We start from the raw sequence: 10,383 nt of genomic DNA, 5'->3' as shown, positions 1-10,383 counted from the left end.
TCATCAGAAATTAAAGACCCGAAGGTAGATACCTGATACTCATGGGTTATATAATGGATACAGCAATCACGGTGATTTCCTACTACGCTCCTAACAAACAACCTACACCATTCCTCTCACATATATTACAAGTGATTAATACACACAAAATAGGAACAGTGATAATGTGTGGGGATTCGAACCAGGTCCTCCTCCCATTTCTAGATAAATCACCTTTTACACCATCCAAAATAACCTCTAGATTATCTTTTTCTCAACTTCTTTCCAAATACAATCTGGTAGATTCATGGAGAGAAAGTAACCCAATGAAAAAGAAATTCACTTATTTCTCACACCCTCTTCAAACCTTCACCAGAATAGATCATATTTTTCTAACAATAGGAATGATACCAGAAATTATTGCATCAGATATAATTCCGATTCCGTGGTCTGACCATAATGCAGTATACACTACTATAGCCTCAGCCATACCAAAAGCGCATGACCGAACGTGGTACTTACCGGACATAATGCTCAAACACCCACTACATCAGATGGCCATTGAACAAGCTTTAAAAGAATACATATCAATTAATAATACAACAGACATCTCCCCAATAACACTGTGGAAAGCTCATAAGCCTGTCTTGCGTGGTACAATACAAAGACAAATGGCACTATTTAAACGGGAACGCAAAAATCTAGCAAAAAAACTAGAACTCAATTTTAATGCAGCCTACATATCATTTCAAGATAATCCATCTCAGAGTACAAAATCTCATCTGGAAAAATCTAGATTGGAATACGATCTATTTCTCACTGAGTCAGTTGATAAATCCCTCAAACGCTCCAAACACAATTTCTACATGAATACAAACAAACCAGGTACATATTTGGCTCGGGCATTAAATTCAACTAACAAATCTTTCAAACCAATACGTTTGAAATTATCAAAAAATGTTTACACTTGTAATCCAGTTAAAATAGTCCATAAATTTCACTCACATCTCGCAACTTTATACAAGACAAACAATGAATTTAATCCTACAGAAGCTGAATCCTTCTTCTCAAAAATAACCTTACCTGAGTTATCTCAGAATCAAAAAAGCAGTTTGGATGAGCCTATAACTATAGATGAAGTTGCTAACGCCATAAAAGACCTAAAACTTAACAAAAGACCAGGCCCAGACGGCTACTCGGCTTTATACTATAAAACATTCTCAGAAATACTCTCTCCCATTCTCACTGAAACTTTTAACAAACTTCTAGATGGACATTCTTTTCAGCAAGAAACACTAATGGCAATTGTTTGTATGATCCCAAAACCCCTTTCTGATGATACTTCCTGTGTGAATTATCGGCCTATCTCTCTGTTAAACCTCGATATTAAATTATTAGCAAAAATAATAGCAAAACGCCTCAATAGCATTATAGGAAAATTAATACATAGAGATCAAGTAGGCTTCATGCCAAATAGACAGGCAGGCGATAATATACGCAGGGCAGTGTTATTGGCACATATTGCTAAAAAACGGAAAATCCCTTTATGTTTTCTATCTCTCGATATTAAGAGGGCATTTGACACAGTATCCTGGCAATATATGCAATATTCATTACAAAAATGGGGTTTTGGACCCCACTTTTTAACATGGATCAAAGCATTATATAATAAACCCAAAGCCTATATAAAATATGCTGGATACAAATCTGAAGCCTTTAATATCGAAAGAGGTACCCGATAGGGTTGCCCATTATCTCCCTTATTATTTGCCCTTATACTCGAACCCATGGCCCAATACATCAGAACAAACCAAACTATAACTGGCATTGAAGTAGGAGGTATTACACACAAATTATGTATATTTGCAGACGATATATTACTTTTTCTATCATCACCACAGGTCTCTGGTCCTAACTTAATACCAGCTCTTGATGGATTTGCAGCCCTATCCGGCCTTATGATTAATCCTAAGAAATGCCTAGTGCTTAATATTTCACTCACAAACATGGAATTGATCCCGGCTAGGGCTGCACTCCCATTCACATGGGCAGAAAAATCAATCCCATATCTTGGAATTCATTTAACAGCATCTCATTCTGACTTATTCTCAACCAATTATCCTCCTGTATTAAGACAGATCACAAATCTAATAAAACAATGGTCGCAACTTCCTTTATCCTGGATAGCGAAGATTAATGCAATCAAAATGACTATTCTACCCAAATTGCTTTATCTATTCAGAGTCCTCCCTATTCCAATTCCTTCCTATTTTTTGAGAATAGTACAAAAAAGAGCAACTTCGTTTATATGGGGCTCTTCTAAACCACGTATACCTATACACACACTACATCTTCCCAAAAATAAAGGAGGCCTGGGATACCCTAATTTTACTAACTACTACAGAGCAGCACATTTGGCCAGTCTGTCCAAATACCATGCAAAACAGGAAATCCCATTATGGGTATTTATAGAGGCTTCAGAAAATGACCCTCTATTAATATCAAATTTATTATGGCTTGATCCTAAAGACCCCTTTAAAATTCATAATCCCATAACTAAACACTTCTTATCTCTCTGGGATAAACTAAAAACCAAATATCAGTTACAATCTCCACACAATCCTCTCCTTTCTTTTATCAGAAATCCGGCCTTTTATCCGGCATGGATCTACCCAAATTCTTTTAAAGCTTGGACAACATCAGGCATTCAGACACTAAATGACTTCATAGCATCTAAATCATTCCTTTCATTCCCATCGCTTAGAGAAAAATATGATCTACCAAACGCTGTGATATTTAGATATCTCCAAATCAAAAATTTCTATACACCATTCCTAAAGGGGGATACACCATTATCCCAATTATCCATTTTTGAATCAATCTGTACAAAAGATCCATTTGCTAAAGGTACAATTTCATCACTTTATAATCAATTATATGGAGTAGCAAATCTTAATAGACCCTCTTACGTTCAGAGGTGGGAGGAGGACCTGGGACGAACTTTAGAAGACACGGACAGGTCTAACATATGGCTCACATCTAAGTCATCTTCACCCAACATCTTAGCACTGGAGACAAATTATAAAGTCCTAACTCGCTGGTACCTTGTACCCGCTAGAGTGGCAAAATATTCACCTAATACCTCAGCTCTTTGTTTTCGAGGATGCCCAGAAATAGGCACACATTTACACATATGGTGGACGTGCCCAGTAATCCAAACCTTCTGGAAGGAAGTCTTTGTGATTGCATCTAAAATATTTAAAAAAATAATACAACCAGATCCATATTTAACTTTACTTAATCTAAAACCGGAATGGTTAACACTCTCTCAATTCAAACTTATGATCCAACTAATAACGGCTGCAAAACAAACAGTGGCCAAGGCATGGAAATCTCCTACATTGGTACTAGCAGAAACAATTCACAGAATGAATAATACAATGTCCCATGCTAAGATGGTAGCCATCGATCAAAATCAAATTCCAAAATTTGAAAAACTTTGGCATCCTTGGATAAAACAACAGTTCCTGTCAAACTTCAATGACTCTGTCCTGTTGCCATGGTAACAGATTAAATGACTTACAGAGACACCCATTCTAAGGCTTCAAAGAGAACTAAAAAGAATAATAAACTGACGAGCGGGACAACCTTGTGGACCATACCTCTACCTTTCAACCCTTTTTCTTCTTTCTCTTTCCTTTTCTCCACCTTACGATTAAAGCTCATTATCAGAATTTATTTGACCTATATACACTCTACTTGTAAACAATATGTATAGTAGGTATAAATCATTTAAATACCTACAAAAGTAACTAAGGAAATGATATATATCTTTAATTTAGGTTTACGTGAACCCAATGTTTAATATTTGAAATTTCATGATATTTACCTATATAAACCCTACTGTAAAACAATGAGCTTACTTTATAGATCCTTGTAAACTTACTTTATGTATCTTTATAACATTGTATACTCAATAAACTTCTTTTGACAAGGAAAAAAAAATGGCGTAGGGGTCCCCCCAAAATCCATACCAGACCCTTATCCGAGCACGCAACCTGGCAGGCCGCAGGAAAAGGGGGATGAGAGAGCGCCCCCCTCCTGAACCGTACCAGGCCACATGCCCCCAACATGGGGAGGGTGCTTTGGGGTAGCCAGGCACGATATTTAAAGGAATATTTCATTTTTATTGTTTCACTTTAAGCATTTAAAAAAATCACTGCTCCCGAAAAAACGGCCGTTTTTAAAACTTTTTTTTGCATTGATCCATGTCCCCTGGGGCAGGACCCGGGTCCCCAAACACTTTTTATGACAATAACTTGTATATAAGCCTTTAAAATGAACACTTTTGATTTTTCATGTTCTTGTCCCATAGACTTTAATGGTGTTCTGGCGGCTTTCGAATTTTCCCCGAACATCACATATTATTCTCTGTTCACAGAACATCCGAACAACCAAACCTCGGCCCGAACCGTTCACCATCCCTACTGGAGAGCAATCCAAACATGGATCGGACTTCAGAGGAAAGGGAGAATTAGACACATGTCTATCCTTACTATGGTTTATTTTTTACAATTTAAATTTATTTTTACAGTTACAATTATTTTTTTATTTTTTTTTATTTTTCTCATTTTTGGAGGGGGGCTTTGGAGAGACATCAGGGGTCTAAACATCTAATATCTCTTTCTTGACTATCTGCAGTCTCTTTATTTGCAGCTGTAGATGAATGGATAGGAGTCTGCATAGAGGATCCATTTTATTCAAAAACTGATGCATAGCAAACACAGTTTAGTATGCTTCAGCGATGAATGAATGCAGAAGTGATCAGTAACGATCGCTGACTGTATTCATTCAGGAATGGAAGGGGGCTTATAAACGCAGGATTATCACCCCCCCCCCGCTCTCCATCCTGGCAGTGATCTCCTGCCCCTGTAGAGGTTGTAGCTGGTGGGAGGGGGAGCAAGGAAATCCAACCAGCAGCTGCACAGAGGGTGCATCCGGCCATCAGTGAGGTGGGGGGCACTGAAGGGGGGGTCAGAGCAGTGGGGGGATTTATTTGGACAAGTAGATCCGCTTGTGACTGCCCTGCAGCACTCAAATCCAACAGGAGGATGGAGGAGGGAAGCTGGCAGCTGCAGGGTGGCCACATAGGGATCAGGGTTTACAAGGGGGGATCAGTGCAGGGGGGGATCAGTGCTGGGGGGGATCAGTGCTGGGGGGGATCAGTGCTGGGGCTGACCAGTGCTGGGGGGATCAGTGCTGGGGGGATCAGTGCTGGGGGGATCAGTGTTGGGGGGATCAGTGCCGGGGGGATCAGTGTTGGGGGGGATCAGTGCCGGGGGGATCAGTGCTGGGGGGATCAGTGCTGGGGGGGGATCAGTGTTGGGGGGATCAGTGTTGGGGGGGATCAGTGTTGGGGGGGATCAGTGCCGGGGGGATCAGTGCTAAGGGGGGATCAGTGCTGGGGGGGATCAGTGCTGGGGGAGGATCAGTGATGGGGGGATCAGTGCTGGGGGGATCAGTGCTGGGGGAGATCAGTGCTGGGGGAGATCAGTGCTGGGGGGATCAGTGCAGCGGGGTGGAAATGACAGGGAAAGGGGGCATTAGATTGGAGGTGGAGGGAACTTCAGATGTCAGTAAAGGTGATCAGTGCTGGGGGGATCAGTGCTGGAAGGAGATCAGTGCTGGGGGAGATCAGTGCGGGGGGAGATCAGTGCTGGGGGGATCAGTGCTGGGGGAGGATCAGTGCTGGGGGAGGATCAGTGCTGGGGGAGGATCAGTGATGGGGGGATCAGTGCTGGGGGAGATCAGTGCTGGGGGGATCAGTGCTGGGGGTGATCAGTGCTGGGGGGATCAGTGCAGGGGGATCAGTGCAGCGGGGTGGAAATGACAGGGAAAGGGGGCATTAGATTGGAGGTGGAGGGAACTTCAGATGTCAGTAAAGGTGATCAGTGCTGGGGGGATCAGTGCTGGAGGGAGATCAGTGCTGGGGGGAGATCAGTGCTGGGGGGGATCAGTGCTGGGGGGATCAGTGCTGGGGGGATCAGTGCTGGGGGGGATCAGTGCGGGGGGAGATCAGTGCTGGGGGGAGATCAGTGCTGGGGGGATCAGTGCTGGGGGGATCAGTGCTGGGGGGGATCAGTGCTGGGGGAGGATCAGTGCTGGGGGAGGATCAGTGCTGGGGGAGGATCAGTGATGGGGGGGATCAGTGCTGGGGGGATCAGTGCTGGGGGAGATCAGTGCTGGGGGAGATCAGTGCTGGGGAGGATCAGTGCTGGGGGGATCAGTGCTGGGGGAGATCAGTGCTGGGAGTGATCAGTGCTGGGGGGGATCAGTGCTGGAGGGATCAGTGCTGGGCGAGATCAGTGCTGGGGGGATCAGTGCTGGGGGTGATCAGTGCTGGGGGGATCAGTGCAGCTGGGGGGAAGTGGCAGGAAAGGGGGCATTAGATTGGAGGTGGAGGGAACTTCAGATGTCAGTAAAGGTGGGTGAGGGGCAGAAGACACGGGGCAGAGATATCAGTTTCTTCATTTCAATGGGGAGGAGCGTTTTTTGTTTGTTTTATAACTGACCAAATATACACCAAAAATGCAGCAAACAAGATTTCTAACACCACAAGGGAAGTGCATTTAAATTCATGAAATCATACATGTATGAATGTGAGTATACATAAAAAAAAATAAGTGAAAAAATATCAAAGTGAAAAAAAAAAAAAGTGAAAAAAGAAAAACTAAAGCAAGGTCCCATCAAGAAACAAGTCCATAGATTCTTATAAAACAGAGTCCATCTAGATGAGATTAATTGCAGAAAGGAGATGGTGACAAAGTCTTCAGAACAAAGGAAAGTTCTTCCAGATCAGCACCCAAAGTGTATAGATAACCTGCTTAGCAGAAAGCGATGACCTCCATAGCAGTCTCACCCAGCCTTAGGGAAGTCTGGTCTCCCTCAACCCTTTATGGGAAATCCAAGACTCCCGCTGCTGCTATGAGAACTCAAATCACAAAGCAAAAAGGACTTCCATGGTGTAGAATGTTCAGTAATAAAATGTCATGAGAAATAAGTATTGTACTTACAAGAAAGAAGTCATCTATCAGCAAACAGGCAGTGTGGATACAATAAGCCGGAGTTGTGATACAACCATCGGTCTCACTCTACTTCCTGTGTCGTGCGCCCATCCACCGTCTCTGAAGAAACGAGCGTGATGACGTCACAGTCAGAGGCTCCACCCAAAAGGTGGTTGTATCGCAACTCCGGATTATTGTATCGGGTCTGTGCTATACTAGTAATAGTCCGATCTGTCTGATTGTTATATCTATATCCAATCATTGATCAATATTCCCATTTACAGAGCCGAGGATTTCCACTTCCTGAGACTGTATACCCCTCCCCCGTCACCTCTCCACATTACCCCACCCCCACCACAATCCCCGCCCCCTCCACATCATAACCAATAGGAACAAGACTAGCACTGGCTGTATTCATAGTGACAATCATCACAGCCAATCACAGTGAGGGGGAGGAGCAATCACAGATTCATGGATTGGTCATGTAAAGGAACCTGTGAGGACAGAAATGTAGGAATTCTCATTGTGGATATTAAAGTGTGTGTCTAGACAAATCCTATTGTTCTAGATTTGGATGGAGTGGGGGAGGATTAGAACCCCTGTCAGGTTTTTACTGCTATCTGGGGCTCCATTAGAGAGATTTCCCCTCACTTCCTGTCCTGGTGACAACATTTTATCATACAAGAAATGAGGGAAAATCTACAAGAGGGACACAGACAGAAATAAAGATCTGACAGGGGTTCTAATCCTTCCCCTACTCTACTAAAGAAAAGGATTTTTATTTCTGTCTGTGTTGCTGTTGGAGAGTTCCCCTCACTTCCTGTCTGTGGAAATGTTGTCACAGGAACAGGAAGTGAGGGGAAATCTCTCTAATGGAGCCCCAGATAGCAGAAAAAAAATCTGACAGAGGTTCTAATCCTCCCCCACTCCATCCAAAGCTGAAAATACCCCTTTCTTCTATAGATAGACAGTGATGGTGGAGACCCCAGGGCCGTCATCCTGATCCTGGCTACACTATGTAGTGTGTCACTGACCCAGAACAAGCATGCAGCCAGTGAAGGCTGAACAATCTGACCTCCTGCATGCTTGTTCCTGGTCAGTGACACACTAGGTAGTGAAGTGAGGTTTAGGATGAAGATGACGGCCCCGGAACCTGCAGCTTTATAAATAAATCACTCATGTTTCCTGTCCTCTGCTTCCTCCTATTGGATGAGTATTCCACCAATCACCAATCAGATAATCCACCTTGTGATGTCTCTGGGCAGATCTCTCACTTTTCATTCCCCCCACATATTTTTATACAACGTCCCCCAAATCCTACATATACCCCAGCATGGAGGGGCTCAGTGAAGGTGGTGGTGAAGGTGTGGAGATGTCGGATCGGGTCACACAGATCATAAAAGGAGATCCGCCCGGCCTCATAATCCAGATATATCCTGACTCTCCTACTGGAGACATCGCCGGGTAATGGGGTCTTATTACTGTCATGTATCACTGAGAGCGGATTATCCCACCCCCACCTCTCCAAACACCAGGACTTCTTATTATATCCAATCTCTGACTGATCTCCTCTCCTGTCTATACTGGGGTAACACATCCCGACTCTCCAGTACCATGCCCCCCCGACATCCACTTCCCAGTAATGTCTCCCTGAGGAGAACCTCTGACTGCTCATCACCTGATAATCCTCAAACCTCTCTGGTGTTTCTGGGCGATTCTGATATGATGAGAAGGATGCAGTTTTCCTGTCATCTGATATATGTAGATGAATACCAGCTGTCCTCACATCCAGTAATATGTCTGTAACCCCCATCTCTACATTTACCCCAGACATGATATCAGATAAACCTGTGTGTAATGTGTGTGAGATCCCCCCCACATCCAGATCCCCTCCATAATGGAGGAGTTTATCATGTCTCTCTCTGTCCTCATCATCTCCATCCTCAGTATCACACAAGTCACCTGTGTCTGATTCCTGTAGGACAGTCAGTGGATCCGTCATGTTACACAGCTCCTCAATGTCCCCCATCTTCCTGGACAGATCCTCCTTCTTTATTTCCAGATCCTGGACCAGATCATTGATTATCCCGGAGATCCGCTCTGCCTGCCCGGAGATTTCCCTCAGGACTCTATTCTCCAGATCTTCCAGACGTCTCCTGAGGTCTCTGAACAGGACAGTGACTCTCTCTGTTTCATCATCTGCTTCTCCTTGTACTTTCCTCCTGTGTTCCTGCAGACTCTGGACTCTTTTCTCCATCTCCTCTCTCTCTGTCATCAGTTTCTGCAGAACATTCCTCAGTTTCTTCTTCTTCATCTCAGAGGCCTCATCCAGAGATTCCTTCTTATGGCCGATGTGATCTCCAATCAGACAACAAGACACACAGATACAGGAGGAGTCCTCAGTGCAGTAATACTTCAGTAGTTCCTTATGGACGGAGCATTTCCTGTTCTCCAGGGAAGTGGTGGGGTCACATAAGACGTGTTCTGGTGACTTGCTGTGGACTCTCAGGTGATTGTCACACAGAGAAGCTTCACAATGCAGACAGGATATCACAGCAGGTACAGGAGTGTGAATACAGTAAGTACAGAAGACCCCGGACTCCTCCTGATCTGGATGGGTGGACAGGAAATTCTCCACTATGTTCCGTAGTGTTATGTTCCTGTGCAGTGCAGGCCGATCCTGGAACTCTTCTCTACATTCAGGACAGGAATAACCTCCAGACCCCTCCTGTTTATCCAACACACGACCAATACAGTCCCGGCAGAAGTTATGTCCACATTTCAGGGTTACAGGATCTGTATAAATGTTCAGACAGACGGAACATTCCAGTTCCTTCCTCAGATCAGCAGACGCCATCGCTGAGAGCAGAAGAGAGAAATGAAACTGAAAGTATCTGACACTCATTATAACCAGTTCTGTACATTCCTACACAGGGAGGGGCTGAGACTGAGACACGTAGTCATAGGAACTTTTATACAGAAGAACACAGATAATACAGTATATCACAAAAGTAAGTACACCCCTCACATTTATGTAAATCTTTTCTTCTATCTTTTTATGTGACAACACTGAAGAAATGACACTTGTCTACAATGTAAAGTAGTGAGTGTACAGCTTGTATAACAGTGTAAATTTGCTGTCCCCTCAAAATAACTCAACACACAGCCATTAATGTCTAAACCGCTGGCAACAAAAGTGAGTACACCCCTTAGTAAAAATGTCCAACTTGGGCCCAATTAGCCACCCCCCCCCCCGGTATCATGTGACTCGTTAGTGTTACAAGGTCTCAGGTGTGAATGGGGAGCAGGTGTGTTAAATTTGGTGTTATCGCTCTCACTC

The 10,383-nt window shown here is 43.8% G+C and overlaps 1 protein-coding gene across 1 annotated transcript; it reads right to left on the bottom strand.

Annotated features, from left to right (window-relative positions):
• Positions 1-7,819: 7,819 nt before the first annotated feature.
• On the bottom strand, positions 7,820-9,921 carry LOC141123730 (E3 ubiquitin-protein ligase TRIM39-like). Its single transcript, XM_073612072.1, has one exon. It carries the CDS (start codon positions 9,898-9,900, stop codon positions 8,314-8,316), a length of 1,587 nt encoding a protein of 528 aa, XP_073468173.1. The 5' UTR covers positions 9,901-9,921; the 3' UTR covers positions 7,820-8,313.
• Positions 9,922-10,383: the final 462 nt, after the last annotated feature.

The sequence above is a fragment of the Aquarana catesbeiana genome, linkage group LG01 (genome assembly GCF_042186555.1).
Source record: "Aquarana catesbeiana isolate 2022-GZ linkage group LG01, ASM4218655v1, whole genome shotgun sequence".
Classification (NCBI taxonomy): domain Eukaryota; kingdom Metazoa; phylum Chordata; class Amphibia; order Anura; family Ranidae; genus Aquarana; species Aquarana catesbeiana.
This window is presented reverse-complemented; position numbering and strand designations above follow the sequence as displayed.